Genomic DNA, 20,384 nt, shown 5'->3' on the forward strand with positions numbered 1-20,384 from the left:
ACATACTTAATTACGATTAAAGGTAAACATTTCCATAAGCTCTATGAAGCTAGTGTCAAAATTTTTCAAATACTTGTATTTAGGCTTTATCTCAAAAATTGTCTGCAAATATATGAATTTGTAACATGTGGAGCACTTTAATTTGCCAGGGACGATGTGTTTTTTGGAAAAGATCCGCCAAATCCGATTATTCGAAACCTTATACTATGCAATTGGCACAGCGGCGTCAGCTTTCCGATAAAGAGCGAACAGAAAATAGAAAGGTAGTCATTCCGTTAAATGCAATAGATATTATTTTTTTCTCACTCTTAGGATATAGCTTTCTGGTCCAAGGATTTTGATGCATTGCTGAAGGTTAGCCAGGTAGTGGCATATTGTAATCAATTTTAAAATAAACCATTATATCCATAGAAGCGGAAGCTGCTTGCGATGGTCTTAGAGAAGGTGGAGAAACAATCGCTATATGTTGATGAAATGCTACGGAACAATCAAAAACATTTGAAAGCAGCCGAGAAGAAACTGAAGGAATTCGATGAAAACCCAAAAAATGGAGCATCCATAAAGTGTTAGTAAATACTCGTAGTTACTTGAAGTTATTTTCAAATGATTTTGTTGTTTTTATTTAAAATAATTTGTATTTATCATTTACATGTTTGCTAATTTACAGGAAGCGTTCCACAACTGACGCAAACTTAGAAATTTGTTGAAGAGTTTTGGAGAAAGTTTTGTTACAGCGCATTCAAGAGCTAATCAAATTTTTGAAATACGAAATAAAATGATTAAAATGTGTACTCGCAATTAATATGGCATTTAAACAAACTCATTTATCAACATAATAGCTATATAAGAATTAAAATAAATAGACTGCCTGAAAAGGGCGTCATCGTTTCAATGAACAAACATACATATATAAAATATATGCACTATTTGAAGTACAAATAACTTAAGAACTAGAAAGTTTTCTTTCATGTGTGTGTTTTGTTTTGTGCATATTACGTTAGTAACTGAACGCCGAACTGAAGTCATAAGTACATACAATAAAAAAATACAATACATTCATGGTAGTTGTGTACGGTTTTTTTTGTTTTGTTTTGTTTTTGTTATATAAGTAGTAGTTTCGTTTTTTGAGCAACTTGGAGCAGGTTACGAGACTAAAACTAAACTTGAATGCGGGTGGGGGCGTCATTTGTCGTTGACTTAGTCAAAACAAAGCCCGACCAATATGAAAACGAGTTTGTCTGTGTGTGTGTGAGGTAGGCTGGATGCAAGGGCCGTAAGTAAAAATAATATGGCATACTTATGAGCGCTGTTTGTGGTTCACCTGTTGGTATATGTGTGTGTGTGTGTGTGTTTGTCTGTGTGTTCAAGTGCGTGTGAGGCAGGTTTGCTTCTAGCGTTTAAATACTGGTTGTCATCAACAATGCCAGGAATGTTGTGTATGCGTGTGTGTCTGTTTGTGTGTGTATGTGTGTGTAGCTCTGTCCATATGTCTCTAGATGTGTATACATTTGAAGCTTATAATAACTAAGCCCTACGTTCTGCGCGCATCTGCATCCAAAAATGCAGCGCCTATAACTAAAAACAACATAAAAACACAATTCAGTAAAATAAACATAAATCGAGTGGCGCACTTTTTAGCTGGGCAGCCGCTTGCTCGCAATCTCCTGCAGTCTCTGCAGCGCCAACGTCTTGTTAATCTCCACCAGATCGCGACTATGCTTGGCGGCTTGCAACTGCACCTCCAGGATTTTCATGCGCATCATATGCTCCTTGCTCTGCATCTCCATAAAAAGGCGCATCTCAAAGTTGCTGCTCGGCGTCGAGCTGCTGGCACGTTCCAGTGCATTGCTGGGCTCCACTTGGGGCTGGGCAACTGCTGGCAATGCCTCTTGCTGCTCATCATTTAACAAATTACTGCTGCTGTTGGTGCGTTGCCTTTTGGCCAATGGCTTGGCCACATCATCGTCCTCCTCATTGTTATTGTTATTCTGCTGCTGATGTTGTTGCTGCTGCAGAGCAACCGCCTGAGCCTGATGCTGTTGTATGGCTACGGCCGCAGCCGCCGCGCTGGGGAACTGGCCGGTGCGCAAGGCATTGAGCGCCTCCAAAGTGGCGGATATGTTGTTCATATTAAAGCCGGTCTGAAAGCCGGACATGTCTGGGGTGGGCGGCAAAAAGGCGCCTCCGCTATCGAGCGTCACATTGGCCAGGGCAGCGGGACTTTCAGCATCCTGTAGTCCATTGCGACTGTGATTGGGCGACGCACTGAGACGTTCTCCATTAAGATGCGGCTCAGTATTGTTGAAGGTATTGTTGAAGGTTTCATTGAAGGTCTCGTTCATTTCTTCCTCTTTAATGTCCACATCACAGACATCCTGAGGTGGTGTGCGGCTGCTGCTTGGCAGAGAAATATAGAATTAGATAATGATATTCTCAAATGTCTTGTTTTCTGCTCAACTTACTCATCCATTTCATGTTCGTCGTTATTGAACTTATAGTCCTCGCGATACTCGAAGCCCTCCTCCAAAGCCAGTGGTATTTTCGAATAGTCTATGCCATCCAGAGCCTCTGATTTGCACGCTTTTTTGGCCTCCTGCATGAATTCCCAAACCTCGAAGGTAAATGGCGAGGGCTTCTTGCGGTCGGCCACTTCCGCACCAAATCTCGCCAAACGATTATTATAGTCGAGTATCTCATTCCGTGTACAGGCTGGAAATATACAATATACAATGATAATAAAAAATCACGCCAATTAAACAGAGAAACCATTTCGCTCTACCTTTCATTCGTCGCCACTGCTCTTTGAGGCGATTGCAGGTGCGATCTGTGCCAAATTGATTGGAGAACTTTTGGTGTATTATCTTCCAGGCTTTGTTCTTAACTGCCGTCAAGCCCGCATCTAGCCGTTTGTTCTCTATGATACGCATATCCTTGCGACACAAATCCAGCAGGTATTTCTTCTCCTGATGGTTCCAGTTCTGTGTGCGTTCGCGTTTCTTGTACATGTTCATCGACGGACTGTTCATGTACTGTGTCATTTCTATGGGACAAGAAATTAAAGTCATGTCATTACTTATTGTCTAGTATGTGGCGATGGGTTGTTTCCACACGTACCTGTTTTTATATCGACGCCTTCCAGCAAGCTGTGATTGGAACTTTGCCAATTGGCGGCAATTTTCATAAAAGCCTCCAGATCGTTGGCCGTATATTGTTTGTTAACCTGTAACAAAAGAACAATAAACATATTTAAGTAAGTAACGTTTACTAAATGCCCATAACGCATGTGTGTTCACACAGATTTTTCAAATGATTTGTGTTCGTTTACTGCGCCAGCTGCTTAAGAATGCAGATCTTGTACCACATAATAATAAAATGAGAACAACAAAAGCAACAAATTGTTGGGTGCGCGTACTTTAAAACGCACTTCAAAATTCAATGAACCTTAAGTTACTTTTTTCGAAACAATTTCGACTCTGACTTGTGTGCAGTGCCGAAGCAGTCCCGGCTCCAAAAACCAAATGAATTCTGTACCCGCACATCAATTAACTCCGCAGCGCACAATGAGACAAAACAAAAGGATTCCGATTCGGGGATGATGATGATCATGATGATGGTGATTAAAGTGATGATGAACTTGATTTCTGACGCTGACACGATGGATATAGCCAGCTACAAACAATATGCTTGCCATATACTACATTAATTGATTTTCAATTAAGAGAACAGACAGTCAAGGGGGCAGCGTCCACAGCAGCAGCGCTGTTGCTTTTTTCAATTCCATTTCAATTCATTCAGGTTGGTATGAGACACATGTACATACAAATGCCTATATATAACTGAGGTATCGGAAATATGTTTAAAATATTGAAATTCCCACATACACTAGGGACCTTAAAAGAATTTCAAATTAAAATTGATCAGTAAACTATTTTACAGACTTTAGATTATGGTTGGAAATTGAAATACAATTCTTGGGACTTAAAATAATTCTTATCTTAAATCAAAGCAACTTTCCAAGGTAAAACCGTTTCAAAATTCGTAGCTAAATTTTGTGAGCTTCAATAGGGGTTTGTTCCCGAAAACTTTAGCTTTAAATCTGCATGACTTAGAATACCAATTTTTTAAATTTCAATTATGGCTTGCAAGTCCCCACCAGCTTATAATTGAGCAACAGTCGATATTTGTTGATAAATACACATACACTATATTGATTATTAGAGTATGGATATGTGTGTGTAAAGCGATCCAACGTCGAACACTCTGACAGCCAATTATATCGAGATGAAACTCATACACACACATACATACTCGTACAGTCATTCACAAACACTTATGAATAAATTCAATGGGGTACAGTCAACTATTTATGCATACATATACTTGTATATGTATAAATAAATGTACATATTTATATGGCGTGTACATATATCGCTTCTCTGTTAGTTCTCCCAAAAGTGTTTCAGGCCCCCTTCGGCCCACACTCGTCAATCTTAAGTACATTTTATTGTGCTTTATTTCATTTTGATTTTTAGCTCGCGACTGCCTTAGACTCCCTCTCAACTTTAATGCCATGTGTTCAATATTGGTGCCATATCTGATTTGTATACTATATATACATATGTACATATATGTTTGCATGTGTGTGTGTAATCACATTTGCTTGATTCTCGTGTAGTTCTCGTACATATGTATGTATTAAGCAGTCGTCTGTAGACTTGTATTCATAGGACTTAGTCACTATTAGTCTTATGGGCACGTTAACTGCGGTTCTTTCTATATTTATGAATAATTGATCGTTTTATTGTATGCCTAAATTGTAGTTATGATTACTGCCTGAATTACTGACGACTGCCTGTTGCTTACGAATTCTCGAGACATTTAAATTCTGGCCGACTGCCGAAAGGGGCGTAAGAGAAAGATCGTATTTAATTCATTTAAATTTTGGAAGGCGCTGAAATGTCAAACCCAATAAATGTCTTGCTATACTATTTAAAATGTTTATTTTTCACCCTTTTGACTATTGTTTTTATGAACAACAACAATCCAAGCTCAATTCACAATTGCTCAAAAATTTAACAATTAAACTCGTTTTGTATTATTTTTCTTTCTTTAATATAAAACGCGAAAATAATTACTTTACTTTACAATTGGAAATCAACCTACACACACACTCACAAGTACAGAGAAAAAATCAAACCAAACCATACTTAACCTTGTACCTTAAAATAAAGCACGTCATTGTTAAGCTTTAAAATAGTTTTTTCCAACAACAAAATGTCCAAATCGACGGCCATAAACAACAATAATAACTATATAGTAAGTAGTATGTGCCACGTTTGCACAGTAATTACAACAAATTAACAAACAAAAATAGATATAAAATAAAATTACATACTTAGTACAGTGAACTATTTTCATCGGAAATGTCCGCCGATGTTAAAGCAACGCTATAGTTCAGTTCAAGTAAATGGAACAGTGCGTTAAAGTACTGCTATAGGTTAGGTTAGGGTTCGGAGCGTGTAAGCAAAGCTGAAGCCGCACTCAAAACGATTCTACAGATTGTTTTCAGACAGTGCCCCAAACCCAAAACCAAAACCAAATCCATGCCATCCCATCCCATCCCAACAACATGAGAGCCACATTTCACATTTTTAGAGTCGAGCACTTGTGGCATAAATTTATGTATTATAATAATTACACGCAGAGACGGAGGCCGCGGACGCAGACGCAGACGCAGCCGAGGCAAAGGCAGATGATCGTGAAAACCAAAAACGAAATGTCATCGAACGTTAAAGTGGACGACGAACGCTACAGTTGTTGGAAGAGTTGGATGATGATGCTAGTAGGAGACGAGTATGGGGCATTGATTTGATGTGTTTTTCGATACTTAAAATTTTGTGCGCTGTTTATTATTCTAACGTTGTGTGTCTACCACCCTGTCTGTGTGCCTATGGGTGTGTGTGTGTGTGTGTGTGTGTGTGTGCGTGTGTGCGGAGTTAAGTGGAGACCATCAAGACTATGCGCATTTCTAAGTAAGCCCCAGCTACTACTTGAGTCAGTCCCTCCAAGAAGAAGACGAAGAAATGCGCCTGAGAAATTGTAAAATAGTGCTGGGAGCGGAATAAGTAAAATAAATGGCATAAGTACGTCATATATGTACATATGTATGTAGGTATGTACATATATACGAAAATACAGAGAGCGAAAAGCATAATTTCGAAATTAAACGAATAACAAGCAGTCAGAAATTAAAAATCGTCTTTGTTAAGATTAGGGTGAGTCCGAAAAGTGATTATTTAAACGCCAAATTATTGACAGTTAAACTATTTTTAATGAATTGACACAAATTGTTTTCAAAGGCTAATTTCACAATCTCCAGTAAGTGCTGAACAATTACAATGAAGGCGCTTTCCTCCTCCTCCATCCTTATAGCCCCTGCAGATATCGTTAGATGGAATGCCTACTGGACAGTGGCCTTTAATGCCTTTTAGTTTTAGGAGTATTTTAATTGCTGGAGAAGACTAGCGGCATACCGATTCGTACCTTTTCAAGAGGGATGTGTGGGGTTGTTCCCTCCATTGCCAGCTTTTCTGCGACGCTAAGTCCACAACTAATTTACTAAATCACTTTTTTTAATATTTTTTCAAAAAAGTTTGTACTCCCACTTTTCGTAACGTTAAATTAATATTCAAAGCTGAAACTATTCTAGTGTTAGACTTGGTTTGCTCGTACTTTTTGTGAAAAGGGCTATTCTCGTCTTGGCTAGTTGCTGGCTAAATTTTCATGGCACCCTGAGTACTTTCCCTTTTACTTCAATCTAGTATTTAGACTTGAAAGCACATTTGTATTACTTAATTCAATTAATGGCATTATTATTTTGATTGTTTGAATCGTGTTTGTTGAATTCATTTGAGTTTGATTTTCAAGAATTGAATACAGAACGTCAATAATCTCGCATTCATATACAAATGACTATTGAGGTACTATTACGACAAAAATGTATAATTTTTTTTTTTTTTTGGCAACTGTGCAGCCTGGCGAGGGAAAATTGACTCATAGCAACAAATTATGCTCCAGGTGTGCATGACAGACGCGCAGAAACAACAAATTTATTAGAAACACAACAACAACAACAACAACAGCAGCGACATGCTCGCCCCACCATCGACGCTAATGTAAGCCATGTGTGAGTGTGTGTGTGTGTTGGTACTTATTTATGTATGTACATTTTTATGCAAACAAATAAACTAATTTCATGACGCACACGCGCGCCTGCGCAGTTGGGTTCGAGTCGCGCGCATGTGCTACTTACAATTGTAACTAAAGCTAAAAACTTGGAGATTTTTGTCAAACGTGCCTTTGTTTACCAGTGTATATGTGTATGTATGTGTGTGTATCTATGCGAGTAGCTATGTCTGCCTGCCTGCCTGCCTGCCTGGCCTACACCCAAAATAAAAGTAAGTTGGAGCTACGGGCAGAGTGGAAAAAAGCAAGTTCAGTGACTTTAGTGTTGGCAGAAATAGTAACAGCAACAACAACAACAAGAATAACACAGCCACAATAGACGACAAAGTCGACAAATTGCGTTGCTGTGACAATTGTTAAAGATCGAAAGAAAAACAACAAAAAAGTTAACTGCGCATGCGTAGGTACAACTTACTAAATTATTGTGTTTCATTAGTCAGCTCAGGCACACACACACACACACACACACAGCGAGACAGCCATGAAGTGGCGCAGCTGCCAACAGTTGGGCTCCAGTCTTGTCGCATAGTTTTCAATCTGTTTGTGTGACAGTTACAGATATCGGCAACAACTACAATACTACTTACATACATACAGAAATACATATGCACATATATATACTTGTACTTGTAGTACGCACGCAAAATGGATTACCCTCTCTATCGCACTTCATCTCCCACTCTCGCCCTGTTCCCCCTTCTTCGCTCTTAAAACAAAAGTGGCAATTTGAAAAGCCATATTTTCGTTTGTGGTGAATTCGAGTAGGAGAGCTTATGACTATATACGAGTGTGTGTGTGTACGTGTATGTCTGCAACTTTCCTAAGCACACCTTTGAAATGGCTGACAAGTTCATTTACACTACGCGCCCCCATCAGCATTAGCTGTAGACGAGTGGTGTGCAACAGACAAGCTATGGGATATACAAGTAGCTCTTTATTTAAGCTATGATTTAGAATACATATAATTTAGAAAATAAATATTTAAGAAATGTTGCTTACCACAAAACTGCCCCATACATTTCAAAGAAATTATTGCAAATAAACAGATAGAGCCATTAATAACTTTTCAAGGAATGGAGGCAGCTAGCTATTCGTAATATCCATAAAAATAATGTGGCAGCTGTTAACGCATTAAGACTCGTAATATCTCTGATATATCTGATAATATCTGATATCTTTTAGTCGGCAAATTAATATGAAATATTACAGCAAAATAGATTATTGATTTACTTCCTTCTTGTAGCTGGTAAAGCCATTTTATTATACCCTGTACCCGTAGGGTAAAAAGGGTATATTAGGTTTGTGCAAAGTATGTAACATACAGAAGGAAGCATCTCCGACCCCATAAAGTATATATATTCTGAATCAGCATGACGAGAGAAATCGATCTAGACATGTCCGTCCGTCCGTCCGTCCGTCCGTCTGTCCGTCTGTCCGTCTGGATGAACGCGAGGATCTCAGAAACTATAAAAGCTAGAATAACCAAAGTTGGCATCCAGATTCTCCTAGGTCCGAGAAAGGACGAGTTTATTTTATTTTTTTGAATTTTCCCCCCCTTCCCCCGCTACAGAATTTCGTCAATAGCGTCCACATTTCAAATGCTACCTAAACCAAACTTTGCACACATAATTTCTATATAATTGTCTACTGTTGTTCATTTTTATTCAATTCGGTCAATTCTAAGAAAAGTTATTAGCGAAACAAATTCTCGCCAGTACAACCTCCCCAAACTGCAGCAATAAGTTCGCTCTTCTTCTTCCTCTTTTTGCTGCTGCTATGGGCGCATATAACTCAGTGACGGAAGTTTACCTGGGTACAGGGTATTACACTGTCGGGCTTGCTCGACTGTAGCGTTCTCTCTTGTTTGTGGTCTAATGCAGATTATAAGGCTAAATTGGAAAATTTAAAAAAAACCTAAAAAGAACATTTTTATTCTTTAATATGTAAGCAAACCTCAGGGTCCTTGGAATATGATTGAACACAGCCTACCCATGATTATAAATAATAAAAGTATTTTGTACGTCTGGCCGCCTGTCTGTATGAACCTCTTATATTATTGACAATTGTTGTACTGCATTTTTTGCAAATCAAGCTCTTTTCAAAAATGTACCTTACTGAATTTAGTATTTATGTAATTTGTCTGTGTATAAATAGGCCTCACAACCACTTTCAAAGCCCCCAGCCACATGACTGCAAAGCACAACATTTTATCCATTTTATCCAGTTCCTCTTTTAGCTGGGTTTTTAAATGCCCAACTCTTGCGGCACCGCCTAAGATGCTTAAAGACAACTTCAAGTAAACGAACAATTTTTTTCTTCTTTCTGCTGCTGCCACACTTTTCAATTTCTATTCAAAACTTTTTTAATTGTTTATAATTCAAGTGCGCATGTATTAATATATTCCTATGTGTGTGTGTGTGTGTGTGTGTGTGTGTATTTTTTGATGTGGGTTACCATTTTGTGTGCTTGCCCTGCCTGACTGCCTGCCTGGTCCCCCCTCTCAACTGTTTTACTTACATCTGCCCAGCTAAGCATTTCTCTCGGGTTTCAAAGTTGATTATTATTATTATTATTATTACTAGACAATTCTAAGCACTTGCGTCGAATTTTTGTTAGTCATTTTCCAAAAATTTATTTGAATATTGCCTGCTTACAATTTGGATTGCGTTTGTATGTGCGTATATCTAATTTCTATTGAGCATTATGCTTTTATTTTTATTCTTTGAGCCCCAACTTCTAGGGAGTGTAGCGAGCAACGCATTTTTTAATCGCATCAAGTCATGATTTGGCTGGCCACGAATGTTGTTGTGGCTTCTATGCTCCACACACACTTTTTTCTTTGTGATAAATACATGGTCGTTACTATGGCTGTGGTTGTTGTTGTTGTTGTTGCAGCACTTGAAGGCATCAAAATAATTTCTGGTTCCATTTAACTTAGACTTAAAAGCCGAAAACTGAAACGCTTCAAATAAACGACGTGGTCGTCGTTGCCGAAATCGAATTCGGATTCGTCGTTGTCGTCTCATCTCGTCTCGTCTCGTCTCGTCTCGTCCCGTCTTGTCTTGTCTATTCAACAGCATACACTATACTTAGAGATCATAAAAAGAAAGCCAGGCCAAGTCAAGTCATGTGGTAAGTATCTCAATACATACTCGTACATACATATATAGGTAGAGTTGAGTTATTTTCGAGTTTTGGCATTAATTGTTCCGCACACCGAATTTAAGATTGATTGCATTTGTATTTGGCTGTGAAATCTTAGGTGAACGTATTGGACCTTATGCGCGTGCCGCAATTCCCGATCCCCCCTAAATGGAGCTACAACAGTCGAGCAATTGGGCGACAGAGTTGAACGAACCACGGTCTTGAATCTGTTCGCTGTGTTTACTTTGTAATCATTTTCGGTGGCACACACATGTAAATTATCTACAATTATCATTATCCACATACCACATACATACCATATACACTACAAGTATACACATCGAAATGAATTTGCAAATTGACAAAATCGCAGCATGCGTTAGACACGCGCGCTATTTGTCTTATTAACGTGCCGAAAGCACTAATACTAAGTAATTGCGAGGCACGCAGATATTACAATTTGATCATTAATTTGGAATGGAGATACAATTCTTAACATGTTCTAAAAAAAACAAATACAAATTGCAAAGAGCAGGAAAGTTTAGCATTGTGGATTGTTCGCAAACTCTTAACCAATTTAAAAGTGAAACCAAAGCTGCGATGAGATTACTGTCTTCGAAAAAATCGAGGAGCCCTTGGGTTAAAATGGAACACTATTATTATTAAGACAGCATTGGGGTTTTAGTTAGTTAAAGGACAGTATAAGCATTTAAGGTCATCATAACAAAAATAGAATAATAAACGAGCAACCGTAAAATTTTGCAGTTTCAGTTTGCAGTTTCTGCAGAATTAAGAAGAACGAAATACGAATGAAAATTGACATTATTAATTGCGTTCAGCAACAGTGAAATCAGTTTTGTTTAAATATGTTTGACAATAAAAAATAAATAATATTTTCTCTGATGCTGACACGTTTACAATTCTTTAAGCAATGATAGCCCTCTTAAAACAACGAAATCGTTTCAAAACTAACTCTAGCCGGCCTATGATCTTTGCTTTTTGATATCCCATAGATCGAACGGGATTTAAAAAATCAGTTTTTTATCCCTCTTCAACTGGACTATTTTATTATCCTTCTGAACCACCTTCTACTAGCTTAATAGCAACCAAACATGCTATGAGTTCAATTCAAGTTTAGATTTTTATTGTTTCAATTGGGAGGATTGCTTGTTTATTTATGTGTATATTTTTGCTACTAATGCGCCCATGTGTTTATGCCAGATTAGTTTTATTTTCTTTAATGGCATTCTAGCCACACAAAGCCATTGATTATAGATACTTGAGATACTTGTGAGTAGTGGAACGCTTCTGTCGCACGATTCGTACAAAGCAAACATAATTCAAATAGCTAGCCAATAAAAAATCGTATGTCATGCTTAGAAGGCCACGCCCAGTTCCAATGGCGATGCCGATGCCGATGCCAGCAGTAGCTAGCCATGTCAAACACATTCTCGTACATACATATGTTGTATATAGTGGATATGTATATATGCATGTTGTATATACTTACATATATACTATACGCATAGGCTCGTACATACTCGTACAACATAATAATAATTACAAATGATCAGATGTCAATTTCTTGACGATATTATTTTACAGGCTGCCAGTTCGACTTGCGACTTGCGACTGCGCCGCTCGTTGCTGCTACTGTCGACAATTGAGGCGAACTTTAAATAAATGAAATTTATTGTTAACGGTTAGTGACCCGAATTACACGTATCGCTTATTTATATCTATCCAAGTGTATGGCAAACCAAAGAACGAACGAACAAATGAACGGCTGACTTGCCTGAACGACTGCCTGACTGACTGACTGACTGTCTGTATGTCTGTATGTCTGTCGAACTGAACTGATCGGCGGGTTGCGCGTGTATGTGGCATGTAGCATTAAGTAGTCGAAAGATAGACACGCATAGAACTTCGATGTGGAGCTGAATGAGTGGCTGCTTAGCTTGAGGCGTTTTAATTGCGCCAACGTTGCCGCTGCCGCCCACAAACGAAGCGCACAACTAAGCGATAATGTATCTTTGTATCTGATCTTAATGTGTTCAGAACACAGCCGCACACCACTTACATATATTTACGCAAGCCCAGGCATTGAACAGCCTCAATAGTCACAAGTCAGAGCTTTTGTACGGCAGACAGAGTTTCATTTGATGAACCCAACAGCTTGCCAGGTCACACTGACAATATCTTTCAGTTACATTTGTGCTTTGAATAATACTTTAATTAACATATCGATCGACATACAAATACTCGTACAAGTATGTTGCCTGTTTGTGTGGCAAAAATCTTTAAAGAAAAGATTCAAAAGCAACTACACACACGTTGCAACAAAACAAGAACAACAATAGCCTGACCAATCTGCTGATTTTGTACTTAAGCGTATATAACGTCAACTGAAATACAAAATGATTTGAATTATGTTCTTTATGACTTTGCACGCACGCCTTTCGCTTCTGATTTTTCCCACTCATTGTGTATATTACGTCTTATATTCAATTTTCTACGCATCTGTACTACATACATACTCGTAGTACGAGTGTGTGCCTTAGGTTTTAATCCCCCCCTGTGTTTGTTTGCGCGCGTACACAAAATGATTTCGATTTTCCAAACATCGTCAAGCATTAATGTTTGGGCTTGCGATGCCGCATCTGTCGGATACCATTGCTTGGCAGCAGCTTAAAGATACATATTTTGATATTTAACAGACCAGCTAAGTCCTCTTCAAACTGCAGTTGAACTTCAATAATTCGAGCATGCCTTTGAACAATATTATGGAATTATTAACTGCTACTGAAGCAATAGTTGTAAATATTGAATAAAGTGAAATCACAGGTAAATAGCTGTGAATTATAGATAAGAATTGAAAACAAAACAAACACACTTCTTTACAAACAAACTACCAAATTGTTATTTACTTTTGCTAATCAAATAGCAATAGAAAAATAGCCTCAAAAGTGCCTACAGTTTCCGTAAAAACTAAAACCGAATTTGCCAAAATTTGTTTCATCACATTGCAGGTTTTCACTGGAAAAGAGTAGAAATAACTGAAGGAATATTTGAGAAGCCTATTTTAAGCATCCTATAGATAAAACTAATAGAGTTATGTGCATTCTGTTTCCGTTTACAAATCATAGATTCAAACCATCATTACATAACTAGCTACAAATTTTGTCCTACTTACTTGCATAATGCTATTTGGGTCTAAGAGCCATCGCACAGTAGAGCAAAATTAAATTAAATTAAACAAAATTCAAAACCGCTAAATGTAAAATATTAAAAATTATTTTAAATATACGTTTACCGTTATATGTTTGGACAAAACGACTACACAAGCAATCCATTATTAAAATGATAGATGAAATGATCTCTTGCATTTTTGTAAGTAAATTAATTAATTTGCAGTGCTGACTAGTTTCTGTTAAGTAGAAGCTTAGTAAATAAGAGTAATTAACCATAACCTTTAATATTAGCTTTTAGTTCCACTGCAAATTTGTAAATATAGATAAGATATTGTTCTAACTCTGATTCTTTATACTTATATACAGCTGCTCTTAAGCAGTAAATAAGTAATTAGTAATAACTAAGAATAATAATATATTAGTTGAATTTTTCTAGTTGCAGATCAGGAAAGTTTGACTGTTGCGTGTATTAAGTAAGTATTAATATCCGCATAATATTTATGTATATGTATTTATTAATGCCTATGTACACATAATGTGAACGGCAATTAGGCGCAATCGTAATCAAAATTAAAACGTTTGCTTAGGCGTGTTTATTGGCTTATCAGAAGAGGCTTTGCATTGGCGGCAAAAACGAGTGAATTTCAAAGAGGAAATAATTTGTAAGTTAACGCGCACCCTCAGACAACGAAATAAAATACATATTGTTTAATTAGCAATGACAACAATAACAGCAATAGGAGGGTAAAAGTGTTAACTAATTCTAGCAATTTGAACTGATAAATATATGCTCGTTCAACAACAACAAGAGAAGCAACGAAAGCAAAACATTTTTTTTTCGCCTTTATGACTTCTTTACGTAAATTTTCACGACAACAACAACAACAACAAGAGCAACAAAAGGCCGGCACATTTGTATTCATATGTTTGTGTGTGTGTTTACACGCTCGCCTGCATTTACATATGTACAAGCAGAGTTTAAATTTTAATTAGGCAGAAACGAAAAGCAGGAAAAAAGAAGAAACATTTATAACAATAATGCAAGCCTACTGGCATCAACGACTTGCTAAGCAAATTTACACAAGTTAAGAGCTTGATTAAAAAAAATAAGACGGAGCCGCCACTGCGTGGCTCAATAAGCTCATACATAGGTGCATATATATATGTATGTATAGTGTATAGTATACATATACGAGCATGTGTGTGTGTGTGACTAGGTGTAGTCATGTGTGCAGACATACTCGCATACACAATACACATATTTGTAATTGGCTTTTGTCGCTTATCGAACTAAATAAATATTAAATTGTAATTAAAGTCATGGGAGTGATTTTCATTTTTTCTCTTCTCTTTCCCCTCACCCCTCCCTGCCCAACTACCACCCTTTGCTGTGGCTTTTGTTGCTATTAGTGTTATTGTCATTGTTCGTGAGTTGAGTAAACAGTATAAACAATTATAAAGCAAACCACCGCGTCGTCCACCCAGTTATTACTAATTTGTGCGTTGAGCACTTTGTTTATCTTCAAAATGTTGTAGCATGCGCTTCCACCTAATTGATAATTAAGTCAAATGGATTTTTTTCGGACTTAGGTCAACGTAAATTTAATTGCTAATTGCATCGTTTAGGGCTTAGGCACTGTCGCCGTCACTAAACTAAACTAAGACGCCTGTGATAGATAGCAAGGCAGCCAGACATGAAGACAGCCACTAGCGACTCGACTGGCTCTTGATTAAGTTGTTGTCGTGCTTGGCGGTGTTGACTATTAGAGCGACTACTACAACTGGACGACTGGTCTGCTGCCCACCAAAGTGGCATGTTCAAATACCTTTCGGTTGACAAAGGCACACAACAGCAAATACTATAATACACAATGATATGTCTTTGAGTTGCAAGCAAATTGCGCATTTTTTTCGCTCCTTCTGACAGTTCTGCACATTTTTGTGCGCACACCTGGACTTGACGCACATAGCTACATAATGCGCACACATATTTACTGATACAAACATACACATGTACAAGTATGTATCTAGAATCTGAGCCAGGTAACAATGCCACGGGCGGCCGTGGCAAGCAACAGTTGGTGGCAGCGCGTTGCACAGTGATGCGAAGCAAATTTTTCCTAACCGTTTCCTTTTCATTCTCAAATAATTCTAAAAGGAGTTACGAGCGTACTTGTAAGCATAGATAGTAAGTATAGATAAAAGAGAAGAAAATGTAAATAAGAGGATAATATTTGATTTTTCCATAAAAATGCAAATTCACATTTTGCATACTGGGTCAACTGGGTCAAATATGGTCCCATAGAAATTAAATTAAGAGGATAACTTACACAGAAGAGCCTCTAGAAGGTTATCGTCAAATTTATACACATTACTTGTACCAATATTTAAAATAAGACGAAGTGAGCAGTGACTGAGAAACGGCTTAAGGAAACTCAAAATCATTCAAATTATATACCACAATGGTTATATTATTAACTATTTAGTAATAGGTTTAATTATGGTTTAATTATTAAACTTTTTTGACATCTTGAAAGTTATGGGTTGTTGAAATATTGATAAGAGATAAATTTTATTAACTATTTAGTAATAGGTTTAATTATGGTTTAATTATTAAACTGTTTTGAAATCTTGAAAGTTGTGGGCTGTTGAAATATTGATAAGAGATACATTTTGAGGCAGGAACAAATTGTTCTCAATCAGATGTGCTTTTCATACCACAGTGCGCTGTAGGTGGCGCTGCATTGGATTTGCCTAAAAATGATATCAACCGACTGGCAAACACACAGGCTGGAAGGGAGTACGGACTACGGGCAACAGTCAGCAACAACAAATGCAACAGCAACAACAACAACAACAACAGCAACACTAGCACCAGAGTTTTGCGCATGTGTTCCCATTTAGTTCATAGTTGCCATTGTCGCTGTTGTTGCCCATTTTGCTTTGCTTGGTTTGGTTTTTCTGCTCCCAGTTATTATGCGCAAGTGTGGCATGAATCATAGCCATTTATTTGTTTGCTGTTACTGATGTTGTTGTTGTTGTTGTTGTTGCTGCTGCTGCTGAGCCAATTGCTCTAAAAGTCATGCGCTTTAAGTTTTAATAAATTAATTTTTGCGCTGTTTTAAGTCGCAGCCGTGCGCGGGTGAGTTTCGGTCTGCCAATACTTGGAAAAATGTATTATTCATTGCAATCAACAATCGGCAATTTTGCTTAAATATGTGACTGGTTGTCATACTAAAAATTTTAGAGGAAACACACTTTCACATCTTTTGATCTTTAAATAAAAGCTATATCTTCTATATACTCTTACTTATGTCTGGACAAGGCGTTAATTGAAAGGCATCAGCAGCAGCGAGCCAAACTGATGCTTTCAATTAAGAAGTAACAATGCATAGGAACGATGCGAGCTCAGATGATGAATAGTAGTTTCTTAATCGGAATGAATACCCAAATCAACTGTCAGAAGTCAAATTAGTGACCAAGTGGCTAATAAAGCGTTCCTGTTCTGGGTGTGTGTGTGTGTGTGTATGAACGTGTGTTTTAAAAAACTTAAACATCAACTCAATGCCAATGGCAATGCCAAAATGCTTGCGACGACGAATTTCAGAGTAAAAAGAGCTGACGACATATTTAATCCTAAAATTGAGACTAAAATCGAAGTGTGTGTAGGAGCAGCAACAAAATATGCGCTGATATTTATGTATGTATGCACTCAACGCTCCCAAAATGTTGGGGGAGTGGGAATGAGGCAGTGGCAGTGGCAGTTTACCTGCGAAACGTCAGTTCGTGCGATCGCATTAAGCAGGCATATTAAAAAAGATATAAAGAGAAAACCAAAACACAAGACACAAAACGAACTGAGCGAAACAAACAAAATCGACTACTATACAAAACTGTAACTGAAATCGTACAATCAAGATTAGGTTTTAATAATTCAAAGTGAGTCTCCTCTGACGATGACAACCACGGCGACGACGCCGACGACGACGACGACGATGACTACGACGCTGGCGAGCCATGCGAGGGATTAGCAGCGAAACGAGTCTAAATGCGAGTTCGTTTGTATATACAATGCGTAGATACACATAAAAAAAATAAAAACAAAAAGCAAAAAAAAAGAAGTATGTAGGTACAACAGCTTCAAGTAAAAACTGAAATCATGTTACTTTTTGACAAATTCGAAAGAAATTAAACAAGTCGAAATATCGAAGGCAGAGGGCGCGCTTGATTGTTTGATCGTATGTGTGTGTGTGTGTCTCTCTGCGTGTGTATCTGTGTGCGTACAAAAGGAAGTGGTAATGCGCGCGCGGCTTGCTATTAAATATACAGAACACACCCAAAAATATTTTCAAGTCTTCACAAGACGAGCGATCAAGAAAAATAAAAACATTAAAGCAAAAAGGCAAACGAGTTGACAAAAGGCAGTCCAAGGGAACAGCACAGGGATGGAAAGGGGAAGGGAAACTGAGGGCAGATTTGTGTCTAAGTAGTTGTATGCGTCGATGCATAAGCTAAGCCAGATCTTATTGTTATTACTTTCGTCAGATACATTTAGCAGATACACGTTCAAATGCCAGTCGCAAGGGCAACAGACAAGCACTCTGGCTTTATATTCAATTTATGTTTTGCTACTGCAGTACAACAAGTATATTGATCTGTTGGACATTTTCCCCTCCATCCTTTTCCATCCTTTGGGGCTTCAATTGGGGTTTCTAGTCGCCCATTACCCATGTATTCAAATTTTGTGAATGGCATCGTTGTCGGTACCTGCCATTATGCTTTACTCAAGCACTTTATATCGATTGAGTTAGCGTTTTCAAACTTTTTATACTTGTACATTCGCTGACACAATAGATAGATGCAAAATTTTCTTTCGTTAAGCTAAGACATGAGAACTAACCTTAAAAGTGTTGTTTGCCTGCCTGGACATGCAATTGCCATTTCGACATTTTTCCAAGCGCATTGTTGAACTGGCCATGCAGCGAGCACAAAAAGGAGATATAGAGTGAGAGAAACCATTACAGCTGTCATTATTTTCAATAACTGGTTATATAAAATAGTAAATAATAACAGCGCCAGCCACAACAGCAGTCAAAATATAAAAGCAATCTTCAGTGCAATGGTAAAACACACAAGCCCACATACACATAATGCAGATACAAAATTTTAATCCTATTTCATTAAGTACACGCAGACAGATGGTTCACTGCAGTAACTTCAACTTCAACCCCAGCCTTGCAGGCCATCGCAAAGGCAACCATTGCGCTTTTTTAATGTATGACTGTCTCGGCAATCACATTATTTAATATCCATGTACATAATGGACTGGCGATATTTGAGAATACAAAAATATTTCAATTCTAACTGAACTATAAAGTTCGAGCAAATAATCAAATGTTGGTATAAAGAGAAGTAATACACTGCTGGTAGTTTCCAAAGTGAGCTGTGTTTATTGGAAAGGCAAATGGTTTCATAAAGCTAAACAAGTAACTAACTACTGGTGTCTAGCATGATTTCTAATCGCAGGTTGTCTGGATAGATGAGAAACTGAGGCTTGGCGAGGCCCATTACTTTAGTTTTAAGATGCATTTTTAAAACCCAATCAAACAACGCTTAACGTTACATTTATGTCTTAAATGGAGATAGTCTTGAGGCCAATTCAATCAAAAAAGTTAATAGGCTAGTTAAACATAATAGTTAGTTAAAAATTGCTACAAACATTTTTGTACACAACAGAATACCACTGACCAGTCAGAATGGATTACAGCTTAAAAGTTCTTACTCGTAGTAGCTACAGCATTCATAATTGTTTGCTATGTGCATGTATTTGGCTTTATTTTTAACGTCTCTTTTCTTGTTGGCTGTTTGATTAATGGTCTCTGTCTTCTGATTTGTCAAACTCAATTATAGCCCTAACTTTTCTCTCATTTGTGAACTTATTCAAGGCAGAGTGCGGACAAGTTTTGGGCGTTACCTACGTGGCTACCTTTTTCAATGTATGTACATGTACATATGTACAAGTATGTGTGTTGGTGTTGGCAGCTGTTATGATTTATAGAAATTCGTTTACGATATAAAATGTACTAAGTGTGTAATTTACACATATTAAGGCACACCCGCTGAAAGAAGGAAAACCCACAGCCATTGCAATTTGCAGCTATTTTATTTTATTTTATTTCAAATAATTGTGAACATTGAATTTCAATAAGAAAATGCATTTTTATTGTGACTAATTGCGATTGGTTGTCAATTGGTTTGCATGTTGCAGACAAATAAATTAATGGCCTTTTGAGAGCTGCCTCTATTGTGGTTGTTGTTGTTGTTGTTGTTATACTCGTAGTATAGAATAGTCAGTCGAAAGCATGTCAGTCCATTGAAGTGCAGTGGTGGGACCCGAGTTATCCGAGTTATACCCGCTAGCCCGCATCTGTAGACAAATGTTCATTTCGATGGCGGCAACATTTGAGAGGGACACACGCCACATTATTTAGAATAAACATTAGAAACAGTAAATTCACTAATTTAACCCAATTTGGTAACTCGCGATACAGGAGCGGGTTAACGCTTTCAAATACAAATACAAATACAAAAACAACAACAATTGTCACATGAGCTGCTGTCGTCGGCAGCGTTGCGTGCATAACGGCCTGTGGGCACCCCTATATACATACATACATACATACTCATATATACATAGATACATATGACAATATTGAACGGGCTGCTTAATGCCATTAATGTTTTACTTAATTGCTACGCTTTTATCAAGTACAAATATATCTTGGGTGCGCCTCTTTTTGCGTT

General features: G+C 37.7%; 2 protein-coding genes across 6 annotated transcripts in view; one reads left to right on the forward strand and one right to left on the reverse strand.

Annotated features, from left to right (window-relative positions):
- Nucleotides 1-54: 54 nt before the first annotated feature.
- LOC115623013 lies at nucleotides 55-798 on the forward strand. 2 transcript variants are annotated; one of them, XR_003995368.1, is made up of 4 exons: nucleotides 55-263; nucleotides 320-354; nucleotides 412-565; nucleotides 668-798. XR_003995368.1 is itself a non-coding variant. In XM_030517187.1 (4 exons), coding segments are annotated over exons 1-4 (336 nt in total). In that variant the 5' UTR covers nucleotides 55-125; the 3' UTR covers nucleotides 670-798. The 2 variants fall into 2 exon arrangements, 1 of the variants encoding a protein (XP_030373047.1); XM_030517187.1 differs by having other exon boundaries at nucleotides 313-354.
- Nucleotides 799-1,204: 406 nt separating this feature from the next.
- The window catches only part of LOC115622989, a 46,093-nt gene continuing 26,913 nt past the window's right edge, over nucleotides 1,205-20,384 (reverse strand). For all 4 annotated transcript variants that reach the window (XM_030517153.1, XM_030517158.1, XM_030517176.1 and 1 more), the window contains 4 exons: nucleotides 3,115-3,220; nucleotides 2,780-3,040; nucleotides 2,463-2,709; nucleotides 1,205-2,394 (listed from right to left, as the gene is read on the reverse strand). In XM_030517153.1, the coding sequence (XP_030373013.1) occupies nucleotides 1,635-2,394; nucleotides 2,463-2,709; nucleotides 2,780-3,040; nucleotides 3,115-3,220 (1,374 nt within the window). In that variant the 3' untranslated portion in view covers nucleotides 1,205-1,634. The remainder of the gene's footprint in view (nucleotides 2,395-2,462; nucleotides 2,710-2,779; nucleotides 3,041-3,114; nucleotides 3,221-20,384) is intronic.

Source organism: Scaptodrosophila lebanonensis, unplaced genomic scaffold (assembly GCF_003285725.1).
Source record: "Scaptodrosophila lebanonensis strain 11010-0011.00,11010-0021.00 unplaced genomic scaffold, SlebRS2 tig00000001-arrow-pilon, whole genome shotgun sequence".
Taxonomy (NCBI): domain Eukaryota; kingdom Metazoa; phylum Arthropoda; class Insecta; order Diptera; family Drosophilidae; genus Scaptodrosophila; species Scaptodrosophila lebanonensis.

Bases quoted from the DNA above. Each gene is read 5' to 3' on its own strand.
- LOC115623013 (XM_030517187.1), top strand. From the start codon at position 126: ATGTGGAGCACTTTAATTTGCCAGGGACGATGTGTTTTTTGGAAAAGA. The intron at 264-312 runs GTAGTCATTCCG...TCTCACTCTTAG, and splicing joins AGCGAACAGAAAATAGAAAG to GATATAGCTTTCTGGTCCAA. The intron at 355-411 runs GTTAGCCAGGTA...TTATATCCATAG, and splicing joins ATTTTGATGCATTGCTGAAG to AAGCGGAAGCTGCTTGCGAT.